General features: G+C 39.1%; 1 protein-coding gene across 2 annotated transcripts in view; it reads right to left on the bottom strand.

Moving 5' to 3' along the window:
• LOC126095175 (uncharacterized) overlaps window positions 1–17,245 on the bottom strand; it is a 189,541-nt gene extending 172,296 nt beyond the window's left edge. Inside the window, exons 1-2 of one of the 2 annotated variants that reach the window (XM_049909908.1) lie at window positions 17,007–17,245; window positions 3,114–3,256 (exon numbers count right to left, since the gene is read on the bottom strand). In XM_049909908.1, the coding sequence (XP_049765865.1) occupies window positions 3,114–3,256; window positions 17,007–17,116 (253 nt within the window). In that variant the 5' untranslated portion in view covers window positions 17,117–17,245. Of the gene's footprint in view, window positions 1–3,113; window positions 3,276–17,006 lie in introns of both variants that reach the window. The other variant, XM_049909909.1, reaches the window with a different exon arrangement.
• Between the last annotated feature and the right edge of the window lie 2,869 nt (window positions 17,246–20,114).

Below are 20,114 nucleotides of genomic sequence, written 5' to 3' on the forward strand. Positions count from 1 at the left end.
GATGTCCTGTAGTAGTTCTGCAGGCCAGCAAAAGTATAAGGCATGTGTGAGGTGCCGTCTGCATAAGAAAGATAGTGACTTGTCACCTCCTGCAGGATGAGGTAATTCCAAGACCCAATTCATAATCAATTGACGATGTATTTAGTGTATCCTATGCAATAGATGAGAGTTAATTATGACAAGTGGTCCACAATATATGACAATATCAGACTAATGGACGAAGGTGAAGTCATAGTCAACCAAATTTTTTGAAAGTAGCTAGCAAGAGTTATTTTCTCTTGCTTTTTAAGGTTCCATAACATACGGTACTGAATTTAATCACTGCCTGACCAATACACCACACAAGAGTATGCCTGACCTTCTGGTACTTAATTCAGTTTGTAACAATGAAAATAATTAACAATTTAATGTAATTGAATGGATAAAAAATTACTCGCAAATTGACGGCACAAGAACACACGTATGAAAAGTTTTACTTATGCAAGTTTACGGAGACAATGGCTCCTCCTCCTGGCAGAAGGGGTGAAGGGGAAGGAAGAGGGGTGAAGGGGAAGGAAGAGGGGTGAAGGGGAAGGAAGAGGGGTGAAGGGGAAGGAACTGAAAAGTTTCAGAAAAGGGGTAGAGTTTGGAAAAGTCACCCAGAACCCCAGGTCAAGAGATATACCGTATTTACTCGAATCTAAGCCGCACTTTTTTTCCGGTTTTTGTAATAAAAAAACCGCCTGCGGCTTAGAATCGAGTGCAAAGCAAGCGGAAGTTCTGAAAAATGTTGATAGGTGCCGCCACAACTAACTTCTGCCACCGAATGTATGTAGCGCTACACAGGCATCCTTTGTAGGCACAAAGATAAATACTGGCGCCAAATCCTCTGCGTCAGTAAATAAAATTTAAAAAAAAATTGAAAGACGAGCATTTTTCTCCGCCCGAGTTTCGAACACTGCATTTTCATACATTATCCAACGAAGTAAATACAAATTCCGTATTGTTCATCTTCGAATTTCAATGTACTACGAAAATCCGACTGGTAATACTGGGATTTTTGTCAATATGGCCAACACTACGTTCTGAATTTTTTCCTACCTGTGAGAAGAGATGGTTGCTAATAGGAACCTGATGAAATTTGAATCACGTGCAGTATTCTCTTCACCACAAGAATAATACGAATATAAACATTTTGCCATGTATTCTTTCGTGTTTGCTTCTATGTCATTTAAATCCTGTCTGCCAAACAAACTACGAAACTAGAGTGAGACAACAGCAAACGCGGAAGAATATACGTTTCGTGTCATGTTTATATTCGTATTACTCTTATGCCTAATAGTGATACAGTCAGAAATGAAGCACGGCAACTGACTAGATTTTTAAATCTAAGATGACTAATTTCTATGCAGAATTTGATGGACTAAAGAAGCGGCCGCAAAGATTTTCAAACGGAGAAAAATTTTCGCCAAACTCTCGTTCAGAACATGTTATATCATACGCAGTCTATTATTTGGTTCTTGTTGATCATTATCAAAGAAAGCAGCAGTGTAAGTAACAACAAATAGCAGTCTCTTGCCATTGTTTCGCTAATGTGACGATTCCTCTCTTTTTTTTAATTGTAGGTGGCGGTAGCGAGCACAAAAGCAAGCCATGGCACGAGCAGCGACAGGCCGTAAACACGCAATATCAGAATGCGACAAACAATGCATGACACAGTATAGTAATGCATTTTTGGCTTAGAGTGACTGACGTAAACACCTATAACATTGAAAACGACACTTATCAGATCAAAGCAAAATAAGCAATCGATTCAAACCAGACGAAGCACGTGAAAAAGGAAGGGTATCCGTATAAATACGGACGGAGCGCGTGACGCATAGCAATGGCTACCTGGTAAAGCTTAACTGCTAAGCTTTTGACTCGAACTAAACTACTGTAGCTGTATCACAGTCTAACATTATGTTAGACTGTGGCTGTATCGTCATTCATTCGACCTAAATTGTGTCTCATATTACAATGGACCAACTTTGTTTCGATTTGGAGGTGCGGCCTAAAACTTTTCTCTCCCCTTGAATTTCGAGTCTCAAATTTCAGGTGCGGCTTAGATTTGGGAATTTTTTTTTCTTCCCTTATTTCGAGTCTCATATTTCAGGTGCGGCTTAGATTCGAGTGCGGCTTACATTTGAGTAAATACGGTATACTGGATGGGATGAGAAAGAAAGCTTTCATTTTCATTCCATCTGGTGAACCTCCCCTGGTCCAGTGTCTGGGCGATTTTTATGAACTCTATCCCTTTTCCTAAAGCTCTCCAGTTCCTTCCCCTTCAACCCTTTTGCCAGAAGGAGCCACTGGCTCTGAAAGGTTTATACAGTTTGTGTTATTTGTAATGTATAGTTTTACTGTCAGTCTAACAAATCCAACTTAAGACTAGGCTAGCACAATTGCCAACTCAATTGATTAGAGTAAATGTAGCATTTTTAGATCAGAAAGCCCATCTATTTCTTGCTTATTGTTTCAGACATCAGTGACCCATTTTCAAGCCTATTCCTCCCAAAATGCTGTAGTGTGTGTACATAGTGTCACTGCATATCCCCACACATTTGAGTTAGTAGTATGGTTGTTATGTTAATGAAACATGAATTTCATTACACTCCATGAGGTTATAGTCTGATTAACAAGAAAACATGAGGTTTAATCCAACAAAAAGCATAGTTTGCTAACTAGACAACTGTCTATACAATTGTATGAAATAAAATTAAAGAAATTTGTGTTAAAATTAATTTCAGAGCCCCAATACAGTTACTTCATTACATATTTGTGAATATTATTAAAACAACAAAAAACAAGTATTTATTACTGTTAAGAAAAGTAATGTGGGTTGTAATAAAAACTTATGTTATTGCCACTTTGTGCAATACTGACACTTTACAATAGCTACAAATGTGAAACTTCCTAGCAGATTAAAAGTGTGCACCGGACCAAGACTCAAACTCTGTCCCGAGTTTGAGTCTCGATCCAGCACACAGTTTTAACCTGTCAGGAAGTTTGATATCAGCACACACTCTGCTGTAGGGTGAAAATCTCATTCTGGAAGATACAAGTGTATTTTTTCCTCAAGAACTATATCATACCTTGCTTCAACTCTTCTATCCTCTGTTCAATACATCTTCGCATAACCTGAAGTTCATTGTTGTTACAGTTGATGTCCTGGTGAAGCACAGTTTGGAAATCCAATTGTGTATCCTTTCCTTGTCCTCCCAAACTTCTTACCAACCTTTATCAAAAGGAAGATACTGTCAAACAATCAAAATTACTACCTTTTTCCATATGTATAGGCAAAAAGTGACAATTAAAACTCACATTACATACACAACTAGGCTAAGAATCACAATTTTTAAAAAATCAAATGTTATTGGTATTTTTCCTGGAAAATTAAAAACATTATTTGGCAATATATACGAGGGCAGTTCAATAAGTAATGCAACACATTTTTTTTCTGAAACAGGGGTTGTTTTATTCAGCATTGAAATACACCAGGTTATTCCCCATCCTTTTAGCTACACAACACTATTTTTCAACGTAATCTCCATTCAATGCTACGGCCTTACGCCACCTTGAAATGAGGGCCTGTATGCCTGCACGGTACCATTCCACTGGTCGATGTCGGAGCCAACGTCGTACTGCATCAATAACTTCTTCATCATCCGCGTAGTGCCTCCCACGGATTGCGTCCTTCATTGGGCCAAACATATGGAAATCCGACGGTGCGAGATCGGGGCTGTAGGGTGCATGAGGAAGAACAGTCCACTGAAGTTTTGTGAGCTCCTCTCGGGTGCAAAGACTTGTGTGAGGTCTTGCGTTGTCATGAAGAAGGAGAAGTTCGTTCAGATTTTTGAGCCTACGAACACGCTGAAGTCGTTTCTTCAATTTCTGAAGAGTAGCACAATACACTTCAGAGTTGATCGTTTGACCATGGGGAAGGACATCGAACAGAATAACCGCTTCAGCGTCCCAGAAGACTGTAACCGTGACTTTACCGGCTGAGGGTATGGCTTTAAACTTTTTCTTGGTACGGGAGTGGGTGTGGCGCCACTCCATTGATTGCCATTTTGTTTCAGGTTCAAAGTGATGAACCCATGTTTCATTGCCTGTAACAATCTTTGACAAGAAATTGTCACCCTCAGCCACATGACGAGCAAGCAATTCCGCACAGACGGTTCTCCTTTGCTCTTTATGGTGTTCGGTTAGACAACGAGGGACCAAGCGGGAACAAACCTTTGAATATCCCAACTGGTGAACAATTGTGACAGCACTACCAACAGAGATGTCAAGTTGAGCACCGAGTTGTTTGATGGTGATCCATCGATCGTCTCGAACGAGTGTGTTCGCACGCTCCGCCATTGCAGGAGACACAGCTGTGCACGGCCGGCCCACACGCGGGAGATCAGACAGTCTTGCTTGACCTTGCGGCGATGATGACACACGCTTTGCCCAACGACTCACCGTGCTTTTGTCCACTGCCAGATCACCGTAGACATTCTGCAAGCGCCTATGAATATCTGAGATGCCCTGGTTTTCTGCCAAAAGAAACTCGATCACTGCCCATTGTTTGCAACGCACATCCGTTACAGACACCATTTTAACAGCTCCGTACAGCGCTGCCACCTGTCGGAAGTCAATGACACTATACGAGACGAAGCGGGAATGTTTGAAAATATTCCACAAGAAATTTCCGGTTTTTTCAACCAAAATTGGCCGAGAAAAAAAAATTTGTTGCATTACTTATTGAACTGCCCTCGTATTTAGCCCTATTTCAAATCTGGCAGTAGCTTTTTCTAGCATTTTATTGAATTGAGTTGAGCTACTAAATTACATTAATTTGTGGGCACAGATAATGGAATATTTCAGCATGCTACAAAACAAGAATGTTGCTAGACCTTGCACTTCCAATCAGCTTGACAGTAGAGTACACTATTGGTATGACACCTAACCTCAGGTAAACTGAATGAGGCTAGACCACATGGATGTTTGGGACATTCTCTTATAGGTGATTTAACTTCAGCAACTCAATTTGGAAGAAGTATCTGGCGCTGGAGTCAACTGCTGTGGGCAACAATGTTTTGTTGACAGGAATTATAGCTGAATATCACAGTTTGTAACAGCAGATAGACACGTGACAGTGCAGCAAATTTCTGACCAATTAAATATGAGACAAAAATTGGGCAGCAGTCCCACCATCCACGAGCACTTCCTAACTATGAGGTACAGAAGCCTCTACCTTACATGTATAATATTCTCAAGAGTACAAGCTGACGCTTAGTGCTGTGGCTGATATGAGTGACCGTAAGTGGCACGCTAGCCACTGTGCTGAGTGTCAAGTTTGGATTGTGTGAATAGTGCCTATGCTCACTGCCCATCACAGTACACAGACCATCACAAATCAGGAACACTGCCATTGGACACCTGACCTTTGACTGATGAGGATGGTGCACACTCTGATGGCAGTGTGTGAGGACATTGAAAACCACATTAGGTCATACATAACATTTGCTGATAGCACACCATTTGAAAAAATGGTGGAGGTATTTTCATGTGATGGATATTTACACAGGATGAACTGGGTCCACCAATATGCCTACCATATCTCACTGGCATATAACACAAGCACCTCCACACCATCACCTGCTTCTCTTTGCTTACAGCACTTTACAGGTGTCCTATGCCTTCAGTAAAATAATGCACCATCTGATTACGTCTGTATTGTGCTAGAATGTTACAACAAACACTTGACAGACATTGGACAGCTTGTGTGACACTACAGATCAATTTATGTCTAAATCTGCATTACTATCACACACTTCAAAAATTTTACTAAACTTGCTTAAAAACAGTTCAGAAACCAAGATTAACCAGAGCACCTCAGATTTAAGAAAGAAAAAAATACTACTAAAACTATAACAACATGAATTATTTAAATCAGGAGGCATTCCACGGTGAGGAGGGCTCCCTTCATGGCAGAAATCATTCCAGTAAATTGGGAATGCAGATCTGAAGCTTCAGTGAGCTCATGTCATCGAAACACATCAGTAATTAGAAAATAAAGGAAGATTGAACTATGTTGTTGTTGTGGTCTTCAGTCCTGAGACTGGTTTGATGCAGCTCTCCATGCTACTCTATCCTGTGCAAGCTGCTTCATCTCCCAGTACCTACTGCAACTTACATCCTTCTGAATCTGCTTAGTATATTCATCTCTTGGTCTCCCTCTATGATTTTTACCCTCCATGCAGCCCTCCAATACTAAATTTGTGATCCCTTGATGCCTCAGAACATGTCCAACCAACCGATCCCTTCTTCTAGTCAAGTTGTGCCACAAACTCCTCTTCTCCCCAATCCTATTCAATACCTCCTCATTAGTTATGTGATCTACCCATCTAATCTTCAGCATTCTTCTGTAGCACCACATTTCGAAAGCTTCTATTCTCTTCTTGTTCAAACTAATTATCGTCCAAGTTTGACTTCCATACATGGCTACACTCCATTCAAATACTTTCAGAAACAACTTCCTGACACTTAAATCTATACTAGATGTTAACAAATTCCTCTTCTTGAGAAACACTTTCCTTGCCGTTGCCAGTCTACATTTTATATCCTCTCTACTTCGACCATCATCAGTTATTTTGCTCCCCAAGTAGCAAAACTCGTTTACTACTTTAAGTGTGTCATTTCCTAATCTAATTCCCTCAGCATCACCAGACTTAATCCAACTACATTCCATTACCCTCGTTTTACTTTTGTTGATGTTCATCTTATATCATCCTTTCAAGACACTGTCCATTCCGTTCAACTGCTCTTCCAAGTCCTTTGCTGTCTCTGACAGAATTACAATGTCATCGGCGAACCTCAAAGTTTTTATTTCTTCTCCATGGATTTTAATACCTACTCCAAATTTTTCTTTTGTTTCCTTCACTGCCTGCTCAATATACAAATTGAATAACATCGGGGAGAGGCTACAACCCTGTCTCACTCCCTTCCCAACCACTGCTTCCCTTTCATGCCCCTCGACTTTTGTAACTGCCATCTGGTTTCTGTACAAATTGTAAACAGCCTTTCGCTCCCTGTATTTGACCCCTGCCACCTTTAGAATTTGAAAGAGAGTATTCCAGTCAACATTGTCGAAAGCTTTCTCTAAGTCTACAAATGCTAGGAACGTAGGTTTGCCTTTCCCTAATCTTTCTTCTAAGGTAAGTCGTAAGGTCAGTATTGCCTCACGTGTTCCAATATTTCTACGGAATCCAAACTGATCTTCCCCGAGGTCCGCTTCTACCAGTTTTTCCATTCATCTGTAAAGAATTCGCATTAGTATTTTGCAGCTGTGACTTATTAAACTGATAGTTCCGTAATTTCACAACTGTTAACACCGGCTTACTTTGGGATTGGAATTATTATATTCTTCTTGAAGTCATATGGTGTTTCGCCAGTCTCATACATCTTGCTCGCCAGATGGTAGAGTTTTGTCTGGACTGGCTTTCCCAAGGCTGTCAGTAGTTCTAATGGAATGTTGTCTACTGCTGGTGCCTTGTTTCGACTCAGGTCTTTCAGTGCTCTGTCAAACTCTTCACGCAGTATTGTATCTCCCATTTCATGTTCACCTACATCCTCTTCCATAATATTGGCCTCAAGTACATCGCCCTTATATAGACCCTCTATATACTCCTTCCACCTTTCTGCTTTCCCTTCTTTGCTTAGAACTGGGTTTCCATCTGAGCTCTTGATATTCATACAAGTGGTTCAATTTTCTCCAAAGGTCTCTTGAACTATCATGTCCCATAAACGATGTTATCAGAGATTTAGTACAAGTTTGATTTGGAAATGGAAATCTGAAGTATCCTTCTAAAAAAAACTATCATAGCATTTGCCTTAAACAATTAAGGGTAACCACAGAAATTCAGTTTGGATAGTCTTTGTCACCTTACTACCAAGCCCATATTCTCCCATAACTACCTGTTATTCCTTCCAATTCCTCACAATTGATTTTCATCTCCCTTCACACAGTGTCCTCATAATGTCTATGTACTGTGTCATGTTTTGTGATGTTGACACGCACAGGGTGGTTACAATTAAACTTTCACAACTGAGAGGGCCCATGAAAAACAAGTTATCATAAGACAATGAAACTTTGTTTTAATACGGCATGCGCAAGACAAATAATAAATAAACCACTGAAAAGAAACAAATTTTAACTTTCACACTTAATTGTGTACCAAGTTTACGAACCATGCTGAATGGGACAACCATCTGCATCCACAACAGCTTGGAACCGGACCAGAGATACAATTTCACAACTGTTCACAGCACTTTTCAAACTGCAGACAACGGAATGTTCAGTTGTCATGACACAGCTCATCACTGCTCAAGATCGCACCTTGTGTCTAGTATTCACAGTAACTACTTCAACAATTTGTGGTAAATTGGCCATCTGCCTCTCCCAAGAGCAATTCTCAAATCGCCAATCAATTCAAACTTCTGAACCACTTTCTTCAACCACGGGGCGGAAGGAGGACCTTTCCATATTCCTTTAATGCGTCAATATTTGCAAACAGCAGCAGCACTATTTGTGCTGTTTTGAGAAAATACCTTTATGATTAAAGCCCTGCTCCCCATATCCAGACCCAAAGTGATCAACTGCAACTATAATGCACATTGATTCTTGGGTTGCAACCCTAAGTCGCCACACCAGTACTGCCACCCAATAGTAAATCATGACACTAACATTAATAACAATTCTGCAGTGCTCAGAACATCATTTATATAAAGCTAGGTGCCCATATGGTAAATAGTTTTCTGTTCTACATTGGCTCAAGTAGCAAAGATTTAGTTATAATAATCCTGTATAACTGACTTGTTGTTGGTGCTTGCTGTTGATTCTGATGAGAATAAGCACATCAATGAACTGTTTCCAGTAACTCACTCTCTACCATACCCACATATTCCTAACGAGTTCTCTCTCGTTATACCATTTTCTGCTGCTGTTGATATTACTCAATATTTATTTCACCAGAAATCATATTCTTTCCTTTTCACTATACTGACCTCCACCGTATCTAGATTGAGCCTTTGAATTTCTCTTTTCAAATTTTCTAGCTTGCCAACCATTTTCAAATTCCTTTCCACACTCAAGACTGACAATATTACCCTTTTGTTAGTTATTCAATCTTTTTCTCAAGGTCACTTCCCCTTGACATTAACCACCTGGAGACACTGAAGGGGGTCTAATCGGTAATCTTTTGCCACTGGTGAGATGGTCATCATGAGACTATTTCTATTACAGGTCACATGTCCTGTGGATTCATACTATGTAACTATGATGCGGTGTATTCCATTGTCTTCTACACCCTTATATTGCTGATCATTGCAAAATCTTCCACCTTTAGAGGCAGTTTCCCGTACTACGGGAAACAGTGTGCTGTGAGTGCCTGTCCCCCTCCTCCACACACTGCAACAAGACCATTGACAGAATGGAGACTCCTAATACTGGAAATATTTGGCCACCATTGCTGAAGGTTTCTATTTCAAATTTTAGCAGTGGTTGGGATCAAACTCTCAACATCCAGAATGAATTTTCATGTTTCCTGCTTGTGCCGGTCTGGGAAATGAACTTGGGAGCGTTGCCTTCTGCAGGTAATTTCTCTATTGTCTGAGCTATCCAAGCACAACTGAAGACCCACCCTCATAGCTTCACTACTGCCAGTACCTTATCTCCAACCTCCTAAACTTCAAAGAAGTTGTTCCGCACACCTTATAGGACTGGCATTCCTGAAAGGAAGGATATTGCCAATACATGGCTTAGCCACAGGTTGGAAGATTGTTTCCATAGTTTTAATCTGTCATGACATTTAAAATTAGCACACTCCACAGCAGAGTGAAAATTTATTCTGGAAACAATCTCCCAGGCTGTTGTTCAGCCATGTCTCTGTAGTATCCTTTCTTCTAGGAGTGATAGTCCGGCAAGATTTGCAAGGGAGCTTATGTCAAATTTAGAAAGTAGGAATGAGGTACTTGCAGAAGTAATGCTGTGATGGTGGGTCATGCATTGCACTTGGGTAACTCACGAGGTGACACACAGTTTTAATAAGCCAGGAAGTTTTCATTGGTAGCAAGGATGTTAACCGAAGTCATATATATTCACTTGTTTGCAGGGAGATAACTAGTAATCGTCATGGACTTGGCTGAAGTGATTTCAAAAAATCACGCTATATTTGAATCAGGATGGCTGTACATAGCAAGTGCTTGCATCCTGCTGGTCTGGAGGCTATTGTCTTAAATACACTGTCTAAAATAGGTATAACCTAATATAAATGTAAAATGAGACATTAAGAGTGCTAAACTTTTGAAGATCGTTACTGGTATTGTGGAAAACAATAAAAAACGAACAGTAAGTTTTACAAGAAGCTGACAGGAAGGATGTGTATAACATGACAGATTATCTCTAAATTTTATACAGGGTTAACAAAATGCTCCTAATACACATACGCCCTTTTTTTTTAACCGTTTCCACATAAACCAATGAAAACAACTAGAAATGGGAATTGTGTAACATCGTCCTTACAAACCGTGTCAGTACGCAGTTCACTTGCGCATGGTACAGTTGTTTACCTCAAGTCTCAGTCCAACAGTGTTTGTCGTAGTGCACGGTACTACACTGATGTCATGTGAACAACGAAGACAGTTTTGTGTCGTGAAAATGCCACGGATATTCACATATGCAGAGTATGCTGACATGGTGCTTGTCTATGGTTCGTCCAGTAGGAATTTGAGAGCTGCTGTGCGAGAATACCAACAACAATTTCTGAATTGCAGAGTGCCAGATAGCACAGTGTTTCACAGATTGCACGAGTGTGGGACACTTCCCAGCGTAAATATTGTCTCTGAACATCCCGTACAACAAACTCTTAATGAAGTTGAGAACATTCTTCAAGTAGTGGAGCGCAACTGCACAACTAGCTCTAGAAGAATTGCTGCGAAACTTGGTATTCCATAAAAAGAAGTGATACACACAGTACTGGAGCATGGTCTGCATCCCTTTCATCGGCCGAGTGTACAACATCTGCATGAATTGTCAATGGATATTTGCCAATGAGCGATTAATTCCATGTATTCTGTTCACTGATGAGTCAACATTTACCTGCAATGGAATCTACAGGCACAACTCTTGTGTATGGGCATATGAAAATGTGCGTGCTACAGTGGAAACGAATTTTCAATGATGTTTCTCAGTCAATGTGTGGTGTGATATTATTGATGACCAACTCATTGGTCCAGTTGTGTTTTAGATAACCATCTTACTGGGACACGATATCTTGAGTTTCTTCAAAATGTGTTACCAGAATACGTAGAGGATATCCCTTTGGCAACATGAGCTCATACGTACTTTCAGCATGACAGTGCTCTTACACATTCCGTACGACAAGTGACACAGTATCTCATCACAACGTATCCTGGTCATTGGATCGGTTGCTGTGGAGTCATTGCTTGGCCACCGAGGTCACCCAATCTTACCCGATTGGATTACTGTTTGTTGGGGTGGCTGAAAAGCAATGTCTACAAGCACAGAGTGGACATAAGAGAGGACCTTCTCACTAGTATTTAACATGCTTGTGCCCAGGTAAAGGAATGCAAAACTCAGCTCCGATTGACGACACAACACCTGGGTCATTCCATGTCAATTCAACCAATTTGAGAAAATGTTCCAGCTGATAGCCTCAGATTTGGCTGAAATTTAGCACACCAATGTTACCAAGTGTGGAAAACTCATGCACAAAATTTTAAGTTCCCCTACCAATTAGTTCCAGAATTATGGCTTGTGAAAAAGGTGGTGTGACCCGGAAATTGCAATCCGCATCTGGCAATCTATCTTCAGACCCAACTTCAGGTCTTAATAACTTTGGAACTATTCCGCACAGTCCAGTGAAATTTTTACAACCCTGTAACATCCACTTAGAGAATACACTCAATGAATCAAAACACCAACATATTTCTGACGGAAAATAAAAAATTCCAAAATGTGATTAAAAAAACCTAATACGTTAGAGGTAGATATTGTAGGTGTCCTCTATGCCAAATATAATTCACTCGAAAAGGGTATATTGTGGTAAGCTTAATGTGACCTAAACACATACAGAACTCATCTTGCCCATATCAGTCACACAAACAGAGTTACATGCACACGAAAATTTGAAAAATTACCTGAAAAACATGGATTTTCTAAGTGTGGTAGCACAAAAGGGGCAAGTGATATCCAAGCCAAATTTCGAACACTGCATAAGTAGACCATAATATAATATGTGGCAAAATTTGAACTTGTTATTGCAAGGCATTTGTGTGCAATAAAAGGTGACACAGATGTACTTGGTTACGTTTCTTTTAACATGATTGAGCAAGTAATAGTGATGATGCAGAGAGCTCGTTTCAGATAAAGCTGCAGCAATTGTTGGGAACCATTAGGCAACACAAAGTTAAACAATGGTCATTTTCAGGGACAGAATGAGTCATTGTCAGGCAGGAACGACAGAGGAAACAAGCAACAATTACAGGTTACTCATTTTTTTAAGATTCTAATTCAGACTTGTCAGTACTGTTGTGTAAAGTCAGTATGGAGGCAGAAGAGTGTACTAGTGGTGCTTTTGTTCAAACAAGTTGCAGTATTGGTAGAGCACAAGCATCTGAATGTCATAAAACAACACATGGAACAAAATGTGGCATTTGCTTTGTACTGTGTGATCTGGATGAATCAGACCAAGATTTGTTGCTATGGAGACCTGGGATACACCCTGTGGGCACAAGAATTACAGTTCCAGGAAACTTTAGTGTTTGTTATCATCATATGAAAGTGTTTCTGGATAAGTACTCTTTCCTACAAAGAAGTTGTTTGATCCATTTCAGATTCATAAGAAGACGGTCAAGTGTAGCCTCAGAGAAATTGATATAAAATCAGTATTGAAAGTGAATCAGTGCATGGGACTTAACATGAAACCAGGACAAAAGTTATGTTCCAGGTGTGTTACACTGCTAAAAAATGAAGAATATTCTGATAATCACATCACAGTGACAAAGAGTATCAGCTACCTACAACCAAAGCGGATGAGCAATTAAATACTTCAGTGATTGCTCTTGGTTTGTCTCCCATGAAGACACACAAAGTTGGGAAAAGAGACAGGCCCAGCTATGGTAGAAGAAAACTACAAGAAGCTCAAATGGAATTAAAACACAAAATAGCTGACACACTAATGGTGGAAGAGGAAGAACTATCTGCTCCAAAGGAACAGAAATCATGCCAGGAATGCTCCGATTTGGACAAAATTGTGCATGATTTTAAAGAAAAATGTGCTATATCCACACGCCAGAAAAAAGTAGGCTAGCTATTCTTACCCTTGCACCTTCCAGCTGGTCTATTGACTACAATGCAAAGGAATTCAATGTTTCTACATAAATGGTAAAGCAAGCTAGGAAAATAAAAGCAACCCAAGGAGTGCTTCCACAACTTCAGCAGGCTCAGGGTAAGCAATTGAGTTCAGAAATAAAGGTGCTAGTGTTGGAGTTTTATGAAAATAGTGATTACAGCCGAATAATGCCAGGAAAAAAAAGACTATGTAACGGTGAAAATGGGAAACATACGTGTACAGATGCAAAAAAAGACTGTTGCTATGCAACATATCAGAACTATATGTAGAATTCAAGGAAAAGTATCCCAATACCAAAGTAGGTTTATCACCTTTTTTCAATCTTTGGCCTAAATGGGTTGTGCCTGTAAGTGCAAGGGCACACACAATGTTTGTGTATGAGAGACCCATCAAAATTATGCTAAGCTGATGTTTGCTGCTATAAAGGATTCTGGTCTGGATTACAAAGGCGCACTGAAGCTGCTAGTGTGTGACATCAGTTCCTACCAGTGCATGATACCAAGTGTGAAAAGTGTCCTGGTAAGGCAAATCTTGCAGAACACATGAATAACAAACTGTATCGTGAACTCCTTATGGATGATGAACTTGTTTCTTATAAACGATGGACAAACATGGATCGCACAAGTCTTGAAACAAAGCAAAGTACAGTGGAGGATTTTGTTGAAATGTGTTGTCAAAAATGGACAAACTGACCACACACAGCTTCACAGCAACAGCACAATCAGCTTATCTCCAGTTTTGTAAGGATAATTTGAAACAAGATGAAATTATAGTAATACTAGACTTCTCTGAAAATTATGCATTTATAGTTCAAGATGCCGTCCAAGGATATCATTGGGACAACAGTCAAGTAACTCTCCAGGCATTTGCGATTTATTACAGAGGTGAATCAGGTGATGTGTGTGTCATGAACCTGTGCGTTTTTAGTGACTGTTTAATTCATGACGCCACTGCAGTTCATGCCCACATTCGCACTGTCATGGCATAGGCCTATGTGAAAAACAAGCTGCCTCGCATACATTTTGTGAAATACTTCAGTGATGGGGCAGCTACTCAGTACAAAAACCGTAAAAATCTCTCAAATTTATGCACGCGTTACCACGATTTTCAGATTCATGCAGAATAGAATTTTTTCGTAACAAGTCATGGTAAAAATGTATGTGATGGTATTGGTGCTACCATTAAGCACATGGCATCACGAGCTATTCTGCAGCACCCTACAGAAGGTCACATTCTAACACCTCTTCAATTATTTACCTGAGTACAGAAAAATATCTCTGGCATACAATCATTCTATGTTTCGAAAGATGAGGTGAAATCAGTCTAAGAGTTTTTAAACAGCAGACTAGAACACATTAAAACTGTTGCAGGCACAAGGAGTCATCATCACTTCTCTCCAGCGGACTCTGACACTGTGCAGACTGTCCAGTTATAACTACAGGTTCATGCACAACACATACCTTCACAGTGTGTCATGTCTGACTCAGGATTCAGAAGCAAAAGCAGCAAAATACAACCAGGTTGCTATATTATTGCTGTTTATGATGACAAATGGTACGTAGGATGTACTGCAGAGTGCTGTGAAGCAGAAGGTGATGTATTTGAACTTCATGGCACCAGCAAGATCATTTCATTGGCCACATTTGGCAGACAGATGTTGGATTCCTTTTGAACATATTCTTATGACAGTTCCAGTTCCTACCACGGTGTCAGGAAGACAGTACAATTTGCCACTCAATGTACAGTGTACAGTAGCTAAAGTGTGGGAGAACTTCTGTTTGAAGCACAAGTCACTGGTTTTTAGCAGTTAATGTGCAGTAAACATTAATGATAGGTCATGTTATTCTGTCTATATGTTGTTGCTTAGTGATTAAACAGTTGTGGGAGAGGATAAGAAGAGGCAGAACAGTTTACGATATGTTTTCACAAAATTGTGCTGTGGAACAATGGCCACATCACCAAATACATCTGTCAACTTCCATTGTACACAAATGTCTTGCAATAACATGCTGAAATTGAGATATACATTATTATGGTCTACTTATGCAGTGTGTGAAATTTAGCTTGGATACCACTTGTCCCTTTTGTGCAACCACACTTCAAAAATCCATGTTTTGCAGGTAATTTTTCAAATGTTTGTATTTTCGTGTGCATGTAACTCAGTATTTGTGACTGATATGGGCGTGATGAGTTCTGTGAGTGTTTAGGCCACATTAAGCTTACCACAAAAAAATGTATACCCTTTTTGAGTGAATTATATTTGGCACAGAAAGCACGTACAATATGTACCTTTTAACGTATTACATTTTTTTAATCACATTTTGGAATTTTTTATTTTCCCTCAGAAATGTGTTGTTGGTGTTTTGATTTAATGGAGTGTGTTCTCTAAATGAATATTACTGGGTTGTAAAAATTTCACTGGACTGTGTGGAAAAGTTCCAAAGTTATTAAGACCTGAAGCTGGGCCTGATAATAGACTGCCAGATGCGGGTTGCAATTTCCGGGTCATGCCACGTTCTTTCACAAGTCAATTCTGGAACTACTTGGCAGGGGAAACTAATACTTTGTACACGAGTGTTCCACACATGATGGAATTAGTGTACTGAATTTCAATCAAATCTGAGACTATGAGCTGGAGCCCCTGGTTGAACTGACATGAAATGACCCACCTGTCTACAAGAGCAGCAACATGCACCGAAGTTGACTGTGAACATCTTCTGTGAAGAAACATACACTAATAAATAAAACAGGATCTTAATTTACATTACTGGATAATTGGTGAGGAGGAACTGACCTGAACTGAGAAGAAAAATTTGTGGCACAACTTGACTAGAAGATGGGATCAGTTGATAATGACACATGCCGAGGCATTAAGGAATCGTCAATTTGGTAACTGAGGGCAATGTGGAAGTAAAAACAACAGAGAGACCAAAGCTTGAGTGCAGAATGGAGGAATAAGCACAATGAACAAGAAAACAAAAAGATATCAATGAATGCCGTTGCAAGGGCACAACCTGTAATCGTGTAGCTATGACAGTGTTACGTTGTGGTCTCCGCTCGCATTTTTCGTAATTTTATCCTCCATGTATCACCAAAATACTAGTGTGCGGTTTGCTTATCATGTAACGCAGTTTTCCTGAGTTTACCTGGTAATTTTATACATTCATTAAAAAAAAGCGATAAATATGGACCTCACGCTAATTTATTGATCAATATGATGTCACAACACAACTTTTAAGTCATTTTCACATACAATGCCTGCACCAAGTTAACACAAAACTGGCAGCTTCCAAAATAACATACAGCCCTGGCAGAGCTAAATATCACCCATCACAATTCGATTTTGACTGGGGAACCCATCACACACTAGGACAAGCTAGAAATAGCCCACAACCAGGAATTTCACACTTCTTAATGAGTAGCACAATGTTAACGTCAGCAGCTATCAAATCTGAGAGCCCATAACCTAAAAACATTTGTCATTTCAAAGCTATAACATTTCACACGATCGTCGTCTTGTAGGTATCTTTTTCACCATGGCATAGAAACAACACACAACAAACTTACCAGTTTTCATGGTCCCAGAAATCTACCTCGACTAACTGACAGGTATCCAAACTCGAGGAACTTGTGTTCAATGCATTTTGTGTATCTATGGCAGTCGTATTATACGCCATTCTTCAACGATGAGTGCTTTCTTCCAGACATACACGTAAATCTTCCGTAACTCTACAATTTGAAAAACAACGTCAGACAACATCCTTCATACCCCTACCATTTTGCCTCGCATGGTAGTTCATACGGAAAGATATGTTACTAGATAGCTCCCATTGAATCACTTTGGTTTTCATGGCGCCAGACCAAGTTTCTAACGGCATTGAAAAATTGTATATGCATTCTTTCCCTTACTCCCCTGCCGCTACACAAATTTAAAGATCGGGAGGAATTGATGCTTCCATTTTTTTAAGAGAGCGTCAACTGAAGTAATAGGTGAGGGAATTATTGTCGCAGAGCAAATCTACATCAAGACCGTATGGGATTAGGCCAATTCACACTTGCCGTCACGTCACGCCATGTCACGTCAAAACTTTCCACAATACATTTCAAATGACAGTACTAATACAAGCCGTCACGTCCTGTTTTGGGTTCTCTGAAACAAAATTTTGACGGTACTGTCGTCTGTGAACATCGGAAGTTTACCCATTTCTGCTGCGCTCACTTATGTTATGGTACTGGATTAGGCTAGTACTTCTGTTTCTCCTTAAATTTTTTTAAAACTTATTTTTGAGCTTTGCTTTGGCGGCAAATTAAAAATGTACCATGACGCTTTGGATATTTTTTCCATTGCGTGTTCTTCCATAAGCAAAGTCAGATTTCTGAAAGCGAAAAATTACTTACGTTTTTGAATAACAGGACTGAGGTGACACACACACTGTATACAAACAAGAACATAAGTTGATGAAGAGATTTTCATTAAAAAACATTTTAATTTAATATGTGAGCTCTAGTGAAGGAGAAAAACGCAGTTGTTTATTACATTAGGAGTCACGTAAGAAAAGAACGTAACTGATAAGGGAAACGTTTATTCAACTAAACGTTTATTCAACTAAACGTTTATTCAACTAAAGCTATTGCTTGATGTTTTGTAACATCGATGTCTTGTCAATGTTTGAAATGATGTTTCCCTTCTCTGCAATTTACCACACGAAATTCATCAAGGGCTTACATTATAAAGTTTGCTTTGGCCATTAATATACTTTATCGATGTTCGTTCCTCAACTGCGATACTTTTTATGGGACTTACTTTTACCATTTGATTTAACATGAAGTGATGTGGCCGACAATGTGAACACAACTTGACGTAACCGTGACATGATGAGATGCTCAGTGTGAATTGGCCTTCATGAAGAGAAAAAGGACTCCTCTAAGTATTGAATACTTAAACTGATTTCTCACAGAAAAATACCATGAAACACACTCTAACGAAAGATTTATTGGCAAGGCCAGCTTGAGATAATTTAAAAGTGACACTGAGATATATGGCATTGAGAGATTATTATCATCAATGAACCATAGAATTTGCATCTCTGAAAGCATAATGCCTAATTCTCTATGTGATACGGTGATCGCTTTTTACAAAAGCTCAAAGGCACATCTGAAAGTAAATCTTGTATGCTAATATGTTCTGCTCTGGTTTATTCTTGGAGCTACTTAGGACCACGAGAGGTCACAGAAGCTGTGAAAATAGCTTTCCTTTACCGAATTTTGTAATCAAACTTCATGTCATTTTGCAAAATGAAGTCTTTTTCACTGACTACATTAATAACAATATTCTTATTTTGTATGGGATTTTATCCTCTTCACCCCAATGGTTTATTTTGAAAAAATGATACTGCATCTACATATACACTCTGGAAACTACAGTGAAGTGAGTGGCATAGAGTACCTTCCCTTCCACCATATATTAGGATTTCATCCTGGAACATCTGTGTATGGAATATGGGAAGAATGGCTGTTTAAATGTCTCTGTGCATACCGTAATTACTCACCCCTTTGATCGAGGCCCCAATGGGCAAAATACATGGAGAGGTATAATATATTTCTAAATTCTTCGGTAAATGAGGGTAACACGTCAAATTTGACGAAGATTCTGGTAATTTCGTAGTAAACTTCTTTTTGAAGAGTCTTATATATAACACACATGTGTTTGAGGTAATTTAGGATGTGTTATTTAGGTTGTGTTATTTAGGACGTCAAAGAAGTGTAATGAGAGCATGGTAGCCATCACATTACATTTTGTTTCTTCCTGTAAAGGTTTTCGAAAATAAAATCATAAATTTTTTGTGCAATAATTAGAAAACGTTCATAGGTAAGGTCAATAACATTTGAAGTTCAAAAACCACACAGAAGATGCATTTTTTTGTATGCAATGCTTTTTTAAATTTTTTCACTAACTTTTGTGTACACATGTTGTTACAAGTCTGCTTTTCTGCGATAGACATTCTTTCATGAAAATTACTGGTTGTTTATAGTAGGCATGTGGGTGTCTGAAACTCCAGAATTTTTAAATTAATGGAAAACTTAGAGAGCACTTACATTTCAAACACGAAGTTTTGAAAAAATTCAGTACTTGCACCTGGAGACCACTAAACATTTTAACAATTGTCCCTTCATTTCCTTTGCACTCTTTTTTGTCAAATCGATATTGCTAATGTGTCTGAATACTTCAGATGAAGAATTTTTGCTCTGTTCTGGCCATCCAGATACTTAGGTTTTTATTTTATTTTATTTTTATTTGGAACTGTTAAAATATATTCTGTACAGAGGTTGTATTGTTATGTAGGATAAGTCAAGGAATACAACATTATCTGAAAAAAAGAGGAAAGCAAGAGTACTGCAAACGGTGTGCTTATAAGGCATGCAGTGTTATATACAAAAGTACTTTACAGTTTGACAACATTGTTTATAATATGATAGATTTTTTATGTAACTTGCAGCTCTAGAAATTAATTTAAATTATATACAATATTGTTTAGGAGTATTTGTTACAGTTGCCTCTTGAATATATGAGGGTTGTCAATGTTCTTTTTTATGTTCATTGTAAGCTTATTGTAAACCCTTACTTCAGATTGGATAAGTCCTATTCACTCTATAAGCAGAGTTATTGAATCTTTC

The sequence above is a fragment of the Schistocerca cancellata genome, chromosome 8 (assembly GCF_023864275.1).
Source record: "Schistocerca cancellata isolate TAMUIC-IGC-003103 chromosome 8, iqSchCanc2.1, whole genome shotgun sequence".
Classification (NCBI taxonomy): domain Eukaryota; kingdom Metazoa; phylum Arthropoda; class Insecta; order Orthoptera; family Acrididae; genus Schistocerca; species Schistocerca cancellata.